Raw genomic sequence first — 11,404 nt, 5'->3', positions numbered from 1 at the left:
AATAATAATAATAAGTTTCAATAAAAATGATAAAATGTAAATTTAATTTTATCATAACGAGTTTGCTTGAATTTCGTTTCTTCTGAGATCGCAGCAATGCGCGACGGGTAAGCTAGTACGAACAGAGGGAAAGTATGGCGATCTGTCAAAAATTGACCCTCCCAAGATTTTTGCATTTTTTCACTTTGAACACCTTGAAACATCAAGAAATGTAAAAAAAAAATTCGGGCTTTTTCTCTGTATGTATGGATGTTAGTGTGTGCAGGGGGCACGATTTTGTTCACTCTCTTTGAAGTTTAATTACTCCCATGCTTTTTGTCGAAATTTTCTAATATTTTGCAGAGAGGTTTGTTTATTAGGGGGATTGATGCTGTTAACTTTTGGTGATTAAACGTCGACGGGGTGGGGAGATAAAGGGAATCGTGCGTTATATCTCAAGTAGAGTTGGACTTAGTGACAATTTTACTCGTTATTAGCATTTTTTTTTCTATCAAACCTGTCCCTACCCTCAAAATTAAGCTTTTTGCCATTTTATAATAATAAAAAATATAAGTTCTTTTTTAATATCTCTTAAAATTGTGCGTGGCGCCACCTATTAACTTTAAAGTAGTGTCGTAGTGTTTTTTAAACTTAAAATAATATTTATCATAATTCGACAATTACTCATTCCAAGCTTTTGTTTTTACTTAAATTATATATACTGGTGTAATTAATTGAAAATTATCGAATTTAGGGCTGTCTGACACTATGACCGACTGGACCGACCCGACCGACTTTGTAATCGGATCGACTAGTAGTAAAAGCATTCGCATTAAGTACGATTATATGTCGGTGGCCGACTCGTAAGGTCCAATCGGAACGCGTGTTATAGATCAATATACTAGCCAATCGTGGTAAGTTTTTTAAATTAAACAGAAAACATGGCCGTCGTGGAAAGCGATCGTGAATTTAGATATATCGCGTCATTATTAGATTAGTCAATTACGTACCTTCAAAGTTTAGTTTCTTGGAAATCTCCGTCCAAGAATTATTTTTTTTATGTTGTCTTTATAATCGGCTCGCCGAAAATCGTAAAGCCACGGATATGTTCTGACTTCGTTTATTAAAGCTCCCGAGAAATCTATACTTTCCGCCATTTTCTAACTTCGACGTAGATTGGATAAATCTAAGCTCTGATTGGTTATAGCGCGTCGACATGGCTCGAAACCATTTCCAATTGACTACTGTACTAGCATTCGGTATTTTTATCCACTCGGCCACTGGTGGGCGCGCGTCTAAGAGAGAAATTCATCTTATCCTTTTTTGATTTAATTCATCATTTTATGTCTGAAAATCATGGGCGTCCGCAGAGGGGACAAACGGAGCGAGGACCCCGATCGACTAAACCATTCCACAAACTACAATGGCAAAGATTACACTCAGCGAACAGTGAAAGCGAAAGGCGATTGCGAATTTTAAGCAGCCAATCATTTGCAAGCACGAGAAAACATCATCTCGAAAAATAAAATGGCTGCTTCCGATATTCCGTCTTTAACTACGTCTTTATCTATTAAAAAAAAGATACGTCAAAAAGAAAACAATGCTGGGTGAGAATATTAAAAACCCGTGAATTACATTTGCTTAGGGTTCCCGTAATGTGTTTTTAAAGAACTGGAACATTTAAAAGGGACGTGGTAAAAAAATGAAGAAATCAAAAGTAAATCTATTAAATATGTTGCACTTTAAATAACACGCTAATACAACAATACACACGTTAATATAATGTTTCATTTGTTAAAGCGAAATTTAATTTTGCAAAAACAAGTACAGAATATTACAAAAGAATACTCGCAAACACAATTAGAAAAGTTGCAGTTTTCAAAAATATATAACAATCAAGTTTTATATTTGATTCATCAGAATATTTATCAGATTTATGGACTGTTCAAGAAGTATTTTTCTTTTGATATTTGGACATAGAACTCAGCACAAGAGGAATCCCTAAAATGGGTCTTTAAAATGGTTAAAGCCTTCACTGTCTCAATTTTAAGCCTTTTTCGTGTGTCCACAGTGCATTTATTAATGAAAAAAAACACGTTCGACAGCTGTATTGGATCCTGGCAGTGCCAAACAAAACTACTTTTGATTCTCAACATTTATATCCTTCTTTGTAAAATGAGCGAATATATCACAATATTTTTCACTGCCTCTTTTAATATTTCGGTTCACGAGCATTTCAAATTTGCTTTCACAATATTTTTTACAAATATAACCAAACTCATCAAATAAGTCCGCTTTATTCACGGTAAAATTTGGTAAAACTGTTCATGAATATGTAGCTTTCTTGTATATTCTTCCAAGTCATAAGCTCCTTTCTGTTCAAATTGACCCAATCCATAGACTGGAGAGAGGTGAGAAATTGTGTACACCGAGCCTGAACGTATTCAATGCAAGTTTCATAGAAATCTACTGCATAACTTTAAAAGGTTTCAACTGTTATGTGTCCTTTTTCTAACTCTTGCAACTGATTTCTCACAATAGTAATAGGAAAATTTGACTTTTCCACAAGTTTGTTTACTTCATCCTTCGCTTCAATTACTGTTATCTCTTGCTTTTCAACATATTTGATGGTATCGGAAAAGATTTTTAGCTGACTAGCAAGGAAATGTAGAAGTGTAAGTGAAAGTGGATTCTCGAAGAAATTTTTTAGACTGTCAGAACATTTGTCAATGGAAAGGAGATATGACTTTAATACTGGGTAAAGGTCAATAACTCTCTGGATTGCAGGCGAGAGAGAGAGAGCCATCTTGTCTTGCCCAAAACAGTTTTATACTCTGTAGGCCCTACTGGTAAATTGGCAAAATAAATGGAGTTCCTCAACTCGTACACACTAAATGTGGAAATGTTGGTAAATCTTATTAACCATTAACCGAAGCAGGTAGGTAGACAAACCGCAGCAGTCTACACAGCATTATGTATCACACGGACAGGATAACCAATATCAATTAAATTGTTGGTAGTGGTTTCTTGCATTTTGAAGTACAAATTATTCTTTCCTTTTCTCCTCTTTTCAGCGAAGTTCGTATTTGTATTATCTGCTGATATAGCTATAATCTACCTTTCCAAGATCAAACTTCTTCAACACTTCTAACACAAAAAGTTCCGAAATTAACTAATAAAACCTTCACCTTAACTCCTTTTTCTGCACGATAATATCTCGCGACTAGAGGCGCTAGCTTTTTGTTAGATGCATCGATTAATACTGATATGAAACAAGCTTCTCTCGGTTTTTCGTTAATCCGCTCTGTCACAAATGACGCATTAACATTACTGATTATTGTACCGCACTTTGTTTGAAAATATCTGATTTTATCGGTAAAAATTTTTTAAGATGGCAGTCCACGGATTTAATTAAAGCACTGCCGTGCGATAAGAAAATGTCACCTCCTTTGCTGCCAGTGATAACTGTTTTTCCATTTCAAATTTGAGAAATTACAGTTATTACTCCCTTAAGCTAAGGAGTAAATTTGTACATATTGTAATATTTTGTAAAAACTCCACTTTTTATCTTGAAAATAAAAGCTGACGTACACTCCATGAGTCTCCCCTTTCACCATCTTTCCTATCTCACTTTTATTTCACCTTCATCTTTACTCTACTACTTTTCTTTAATTTTCACCCTCGGGCAATACCCATGGGTAGTCCCGAGTCTTCATCCCCTTTCCGCTAAAAATGTAATAAATGTATTTGCCAGAGACTTCTGTACTTGATCAATGAAGGTTAAGCAATAGAAAATTGCCATTTCTATTGTATACAGTATTTATGCAATATCTGAAGTCTTTAAAGTTGTCATCTTAATTGGTTTAAGGAAAAATAATGACAAATTGTTTTTCCTTGTTCGCTTCTAATTTCTGTTATGAAAACCAAAGTCGCGTGACAGTTCCTATACACCTATTGTATTATGACGTCAACCTTAATTGTGGCTTGTTAACTTACTGAAAAATCCGACCTCTATATCCGTGGGCGGATGGCATCTACTGCCATTTTGAGAGACCCGAGTTTTGATTCGTGTTGGAATATCAGACATTTTGACAGGGGAGATTTGTCCCGGATGCGTCGAGGGACAAATCTCACCACCCAGCTGCCCCATTGCGGTCGTGGCAGTGTGATTACGGCCTGGAAAATAAAGCATTCTTAATATTAAGAAAGGAATGTTTAAAAATAAAAAAATATGTCTACATCACTTGACGTTTCACATAAAGATGACACTATGAATGTCGTTAGTCAATTTATTTTTGTGTGGCAAATCGTGTAACGTAAAAAATATTCCTGGAAGATGAGTGTGTGTGAATGATAAAGTTCTCTTCAATGTATTGACAAATATATGTGTTAAAGTCGACATTTAAAAAAACTATATATATATATATATAGGCTATATATAAGAAAGATTTTACTGTTTATAAGTACTGTATATAGTAGCCTACAATAGTACACTTTGTCTTTTCGTACTGATGCAATACTATATTTTATAGTATTGCATCAGTACAAGTTGACCAAGTTGATTCGATGAGAACCTACTGTCTCGTCGAGTCAACGTCTTCGGAGTATCTGCAGCAAATCAAATCCATTTAAAAATTCGATATTGTATTTTCTGCCGAGTTCTTAAAATTGATTTGACTTCACAGTTTTATTCTACGACGTAAAAGTTTTTTGTTGACTAACTTATAGGAATTAGCTTAGTGTCTCTGTTCTCATCAGTTCGTAGCAAACTTGCACCTTATGACCATAATCGACAGAAACGTTTTTCAATGCACTAACGCGGTAGATCATATTTATGAGGGACCCCGCGTATCACCCATTAATTAAAAAACTGTTTTCGACCTGGAACGAATCCGGATTCTCGAGACGCCAGAGTAGAAGCCTAATGTTTTATCGACTATTTGTTCTTCAGACTATCCTCCAGGTGTTACTTATACAGTAACGGACAAGTGACGTAATTTCGATTATTACTTTTATTTTTAAATAGCAGTCCCGAAAAGTATACGAGTTTAACAGGTTACTGAATAATAACCCAACACTAGCCGGTCAATTCGTCATAGGTGACACGAGAATGCTAAAAGAGGAAGACGAAAAGGGCGGGAGACCACGAGTAAGACAATTGTGGTACTGAACCATTACCACAGAACTGTTTTCGACAAACGCCATAACTCTTACACACTGTGTATTGGTACATTGATAAACGTTGCTTCTGCTAATTATTGTGACGAGGTGCATTTCTCCACGAATTTACGTGATCAGAGACACTAAGTCAAATCCTACAACAAATTAGACAACATAAAAGCTTTTACTACATCACAATACAATTGTGAAATAGAATCGATTTCAAGAACTTGACAGAAAATAACGACAGGGAAATTCGACTCTGAGTTCGAACGATGCTTCTATGTTCGAACTCCGAGTCGAATTTCCCTGGAATTTAGTGTTCGAACTCTGAAACGTTCCAAGTACGAGAAACCCAGCGGCTTCTCGTACTTCGAACAGTATGGAGTTTTTGAAATCGATTTGACTGTACCCGCAAACTCCAAACAAGGAATAATAAACATATGTCAGCAAGAAAGGTGTATTGATGATTTATTAGATGTTTAAAGCTGAGTTGAATGTTTATTTACCAAACAAGTAAGTCGGTGAGAGTAAACTGTGTTCGTTAAAACAAATCGAGACATTAATCGTAGTAAATTATGTCGTAGCATTAAGTCAATTGTAGATATTTTCTGTTATTCATAATATTTGTTGAAAATTCTAGAATTAGAAAGTGGACTAAAAGCTTTTCCACTGATTTTGCCAGACATTTTTTTTGTATGGAAGGATTTAAAATTTTGGCGCATCTAATTATATCATTAATATAATTATTGATCGACAGTTCATTTAATTCAATCAGCGTTGGCTTAATTATCATCTCGAGGACTCCCGCAAAATTTTTAAGGCTTATCAACCTAAGAAAAAATATTCAAGCTTCGTACTCACGTGGATAAGGGGCCAAATATCTGAAAAATGGCATAAATAAGACTGGCGAGAAAGAAAATATAACCTATTTATAATCATTAATGTAATCTAAGCAACATACTAAAGCGAATATCGCAAATGTTGTCGAATTACTGTCATTATTTGGCTAATATTTTTATCGATACTTACACAATTTGGTATTAACGGCAAATGTGTCTCCATCTGTTGTCGACATTCATGAAAAATTAGTCGTATCAATAACAGTTATACGTTAAAATTTGTAGAAACTAAAATTGCAAAATTCTTCAAATAAATAATGAATAATCCTTTTACAAAATATTTCACTTCCTAATAAATTTATAAATGAGTATAATAACTTATATATTAATAATTCATTAACTAACTTTACTGGTAGATGGCGAAACCTTACACTATAACTGACAAGGTCTATAACACCAATGTTCTTAAGGACCGCCATATTGGGTCCTCAATTTCAAGGTCACGGTATAGATTTCGTGCTACGTACTGTACGTGCAGTTTACTCAAGTTCCTTCGGGTTGGAGCCACAGAATTCCTTTTATAATTTCAAATAGAGTATATTTTCACTCAGAGGTTACTCTGACATAATTAAATGCTTTAACTAAATAGGTTTCATAATAAAAAGTTGTCGATGGTTCCTATGGCACGGTACGAGGATAACTTTATTTAGTTTTGAAATGTAAAATTAGAGATGAAGTTTTGAGATATTTCTTAAAATAAGAATATATGTATTTAGTTTTCTACATTCACGTGCATTTTTACATTACACAAACTGCAATTAACTCTTGCTGAGCGAGAGGTGGTCTTCGTTTTTGGAAGAAAGTTACTGCGCTACCAGAAAATGACTATAGACAACTGATATATATTAAACTCTTATCGTCCAACAAAACAGTATCAAACGAAATATTTCCCACTACTATTAATTAAGAATTTGCTAAATAACCTTGGATTTGTTGGATTATTCTGTTGATAGAGCTTTCTTAATTAACAGACTGCAAACAAAGGCTAAGAGATATATACTGGCGAAAAGATGTTTATTTGCGAGAGAAGGATTTTACTGTAAAAATCCCAGATAATATTCACTCGATTCCTTGGAATCCTTCGTTTTACTTATGTCTAACATAAATTATAAATTCAGATCACTTGATTCAAATTCGTCTAAATAAATATACAATTACTCTAAATGGCAAAAGAATTAACATATCGAATAATGCTAAATGTTCGTTTTGTAAAATGCGGCGGCGACGATGGTAAATCACTTGTTCACGTGTTGCGAGTCTCTTTGTGAAATAAGATCAAATCTTTTTGGGATTGATTATAATTATACCAATTTATTAGAAGAATCTTCCAGTAAAACCATGTTATATAAACTGTACAAGTTTTTTGTACACTTACTAAAACTTTTGTATTAACAATTTTATTTATCCCCTTGTAAAAACAATTTGCTACATTAATGAACATTGTTATTAATATTAATAAAAGAAGGCAATGAAATAAGGCCAATAGTGGAAAAACGGAAAGCCCCTACATTTTTCTTGGAAAAAAAGATTACACGATTGTCGTCTGGAAAAAAAGATACACGATTATCTTTTCCTTACTGGACAGTAGTGTGCTAGTTGCAAAAGATCCCGCAATAGTTGTTAAAGAATTACAAGATATAACTTTGATGGATGAGGAAATTAGAACAACATTAGACTACGAGAGTTTATACCCCTCCATTAAGATTGAGTCCTGTTTGGAAGCGCTCTTGGGATTCTTGTTTAAAATAAACCCAGAGTTAGCACACCAAAGAAACGAAGTTTTAGAGATGGCTAACCTTGTATGCTGTGAATCCTTCCTTGGCTTTGAAGGCCAAACATACAAACAGAATATGGGAGTTCCTATGGGAAGCCCAATTTCGGGGCTCCTATGTGAAATGGTAATTAGAAAAGTTGAAGAAAAAGTTGCACATAGCTTCAGGAGTAATATTGTTTACTACATGAGATATGTTGATGACATTTTTATAATATGGAAAAACAATAGAGGAATTAGTAACTTTATAGAAAGTATCAACAACAACGAAGATGGCCTAAATCTGAAGCTAGAACAAAAAAGTTCCATAGTTATACATTTCTTAGACATCAATATCGTCTTTAAGAATAGGCATATATCCACCAATGTGTATACCAAACCTACACATAGCCCACTCGATATCCCCGCACATTCTAATGATCCATTTTGTTATAAATTGGCTGCATTTCGTGCCTTAGTTATAAGGGCCTTTTTATATTGCGGCAATATTATGGACAGAGACAAAGAAATCGACAGGATTAAACGGATGGCAGAATCCTTAGGCTACAGGAAAAACATAATTGCCGGCATTGTTAAAAACTTTGAGATAAAAGATACAAAGACCTAGTAAATACATAAAATTCACCTACAACAAAAATGTAAGAAGCGTTATGAAGGAGATTGCCGACATAAAAGAATCAACGATGATTTTAAAACGAGCTCTTAATTTATTTAAAATTTTAAGAAACGATAAAGGGGATATTAAAAAAGAAGATAAAGCAGGAGTTTATAAGATCCCGTACGAGAACCAACAATTAGGATTAAAAAAGGAGTACATAGGAGTTACAACGAGGAAATTGGGGGTAAGGGTCAGAGAGCATAAATATGATGTTAGGAAAAAATCAAACNGTTACATTATGTTATGTAAGTTAAGTTTTAGTATCATTTCCCTTCTCCCTCTCTTCCGCCACCAATTTACACCTCCACCGTCGTCTATCCTCAAAGGTAAAGTGCAAATAAAACTACATTTTTTTTATCAATTATTATTCTATTATGGTTATTTATACATTTACAACTACAAATTGCATTTTTCAGTGTTTTCCTTACTATAGTTATTTTTTTAATACTTACTACTTATTTTTTTACTACTTAGCTTTAATTTGAGTGTGTTTTTTGTGTTGAAACAAATTATTTGGTTTTACACATAATCATATGGGGAAAATGATTCACCTTACAACATTTTCATAATAAAATTTCAGTTTCAGGACAGATTAATTTCGTATCCCGAGGTATCACTGTAATTGGTGTTCATATTGTATTATGTTTGCTACTTGATTATGTCTGTGTAAGTAATCTGTCTGTGCCAAGAGCTTGCAACCAGAAGTGATGTGTTGTATAGTATCTGGCATGATGTGACATTTTCTGCATGTGTCATTTATGAGTGTTGTATCTTTGAGTGTGTTTTTTGTAGTTTTTAGTATTTATGACCTGATCCTGTATGGCAATCATAAATTCTTCCATCTCCCCAAAGAGGCATCCCTGATCTAACCAGCTGTTTGACACAGTTTTGTCAACAAAATCCTGAGCCAGGTCATAAGGATGACTGCCATGGAGTGCCTTTTGAGCCCACGATTGCTTGATGGTGTCTATGCTTTTTGTGTGTTGTGTCATGTCTGTATGATGTGAGTGTAAGTTTAATGGTGTGTTATTTGAGTCTGCTAGAGTTACTGCTTTATGTAACTGTGATGTTTCTTGTGTCCTGTAGAAAAACTCTCGCAGTGATTTGTTTGTAGTGAAGGTTAACTATGTCAATCAGGCCACGTCCGCCATTTTTACATGGAAGGGTTAATCTTTCTATGGCAGATTTAGGATGATGTTGTTTATGCTTAGTAAGTGTTGTTCGTTTTCCTTTGGAGTTGCTCAAGATCTGTGTGAGTCCAATGTATAACTCCAAAGGAGTATGTGAGTACTGAGATGACATATGTGTTTATTGCTTTAACCTATTTGATATTGAAATTTTTATTTGTTGCCTGCGACGCCATGTTGAATTTTCATCGATGTTAAGCCTAAATTTTTTTTAAAATAATAATTGTGTTTACACACCAACTGAATGCCGAAAATGTTGGTTGGTGGTTGTTGGAAATGTTGCAGTTGGTGTGTAGCTATATTATATCGGGTTTAGCGATGTTTGTATATATTACGCTTTGCCGGGGCTTGCGATGGCCGGTTGAGTGCCTTATAGGACGTAGGACGTGGGCACTGAATGTGTCCCCAGCCGGCGTTGTAATAACCGTCGATGGTTACATAGTTAGCTTCTATATGCTGGAAGAGATNAAAATGGAAATTTACAGAAGCAAACTTGATGATAGATGTATAAACGCCAGAGATGCAGAGGGCCTACCCTCAGCATGGAAGTTTGCTATTAAAAGACTTACAAATGGCTTATGAATGACGACTTGATTCGCAATTCACGTTATGAGATCATTTATAATTTTTGTTAACTGTTAACGACTTGCACTATTACTTATTTATTGTTGTGTGTTATTTATTTTTACAATTGGTATTTTTACACTTTATTTATCTTACTTATTTACTCAGTTGTCGATATTTTTGAATTTTAAATTTAATGTTCTATTCTTTGTGGTTATTCCATATTCGTTTTTTTCAACTTGAAGATGATCTATGAAGTAGATCGAAAACGTTCGATTTTTAAATAAACTCCCTCGGCAACGGATTAGGTGTTGATTATTTTGATTATTAATTTGCCGAGTACGTTTTATGTTCAATGTGGGTTTACCCGCATCCGAACGTCATTGTGACTACAGCTCTACAGTTTCTGATAAACTTTTCGATCGCTTGACGCAATCTCTTCTCGTAATTCCGCCATAGATTATTGAAAAACTATTCCGTGCCTCTTAAATTTATCTCGTTGTACGATTTCATTACAATCGCGGAATCGAAAAAGAAAGTAAAACTGATTTTTGCATTAATGCATTTATTGTTTTTTGAATATTTTGCCTGCGAAAATTACTTGGATATTATTTTTCTAAAAATATCGTGGAAATAACATAGGTTGATACAGAAACTATTCATCGCGCATGTACTGTAAATGAGCTTCAAAATAAATAAATAAAAATAGATTTTATCAAGCCCACCAGTGGCCGAGTGGTCTTCGTACCCTAANCTTCTTTGAGGGAATGGCGTGAGTTATGTCACAGCCTTGCTTAAAAGTTTCACTGCTAAATTTCCCTCTTATCTCTTTATTCTGTTCATAAAGTTTATGAAGTAATTCTTCTTTCCCTTCGGTATTTGGAACATTTAGCAGGATTAGTTTGGGGTTCCTTTTCTTTGGTTTTGTAATTTTCACTTTGTCGTTCATCTCCGGTAGCTCCTCTATAGCATTCTTTAAATTGTCAACGTCTTGCTCCGTTTTTACACGGAACTTTAGATTTCCACTCGGAAGAGAGTGGACACTACGTATGCCTATGTTCAGACCCGTAGGGTCGATTTTCTCGGTGATAGTTTCCATGACTTCCTCTGGTTGGAGTTTCATCCCGTCAGCTGATTCAACGGGCTCGATTATTAACTCCTGGGACCCCTTTTGTGAGGCGTT

At 34.6% G+C, this 11,404-nt stretch overlaps 1 protein-coding gene across 1 annotated transcript; it reads left to right on the top strand.

The window, feature by feature from the left end:
• The first annotated feature begins 7,891 nt into the window (after positions 1 to 7,891).
• LOC111612761 lies at positions 7,892 to 8,419 on the top strand. The gene has a single exon (XM_023354014.1). It carries the CDS (start codon positions 7,892 to 7,894, stop codon positions 8,417 to 8,419), a length of 528 nt encoding a protein of 175 aa, XP_023209782.1.
• Positions 8,420 to 11,404: the final 2,985 nt, after the last annotated feature.

The sequence above is a fragment of the Centruroides sculpturatus genome, unplaced genomic scaffold, assembly GCF_000671375.1.
Source record: "Centruroides sculpturatus isolate CEXI.00-Female unplaced genomic scaffold, Cexi_2.0 scaffold1501, whole genome shotgun sequence".
NCBI classification, from domain to species: Eukaryota; Metazoa; Arthropoda; class Arachnida; order Scorpiones; family Buthidae; genus Centruroides; species Centruroides sculpturatus.
The sequence above is the reverse complement of the archived record's forward strand: the minus strand, read 5'-3'. Positions and strand labels throughout refer to the sequence as shown.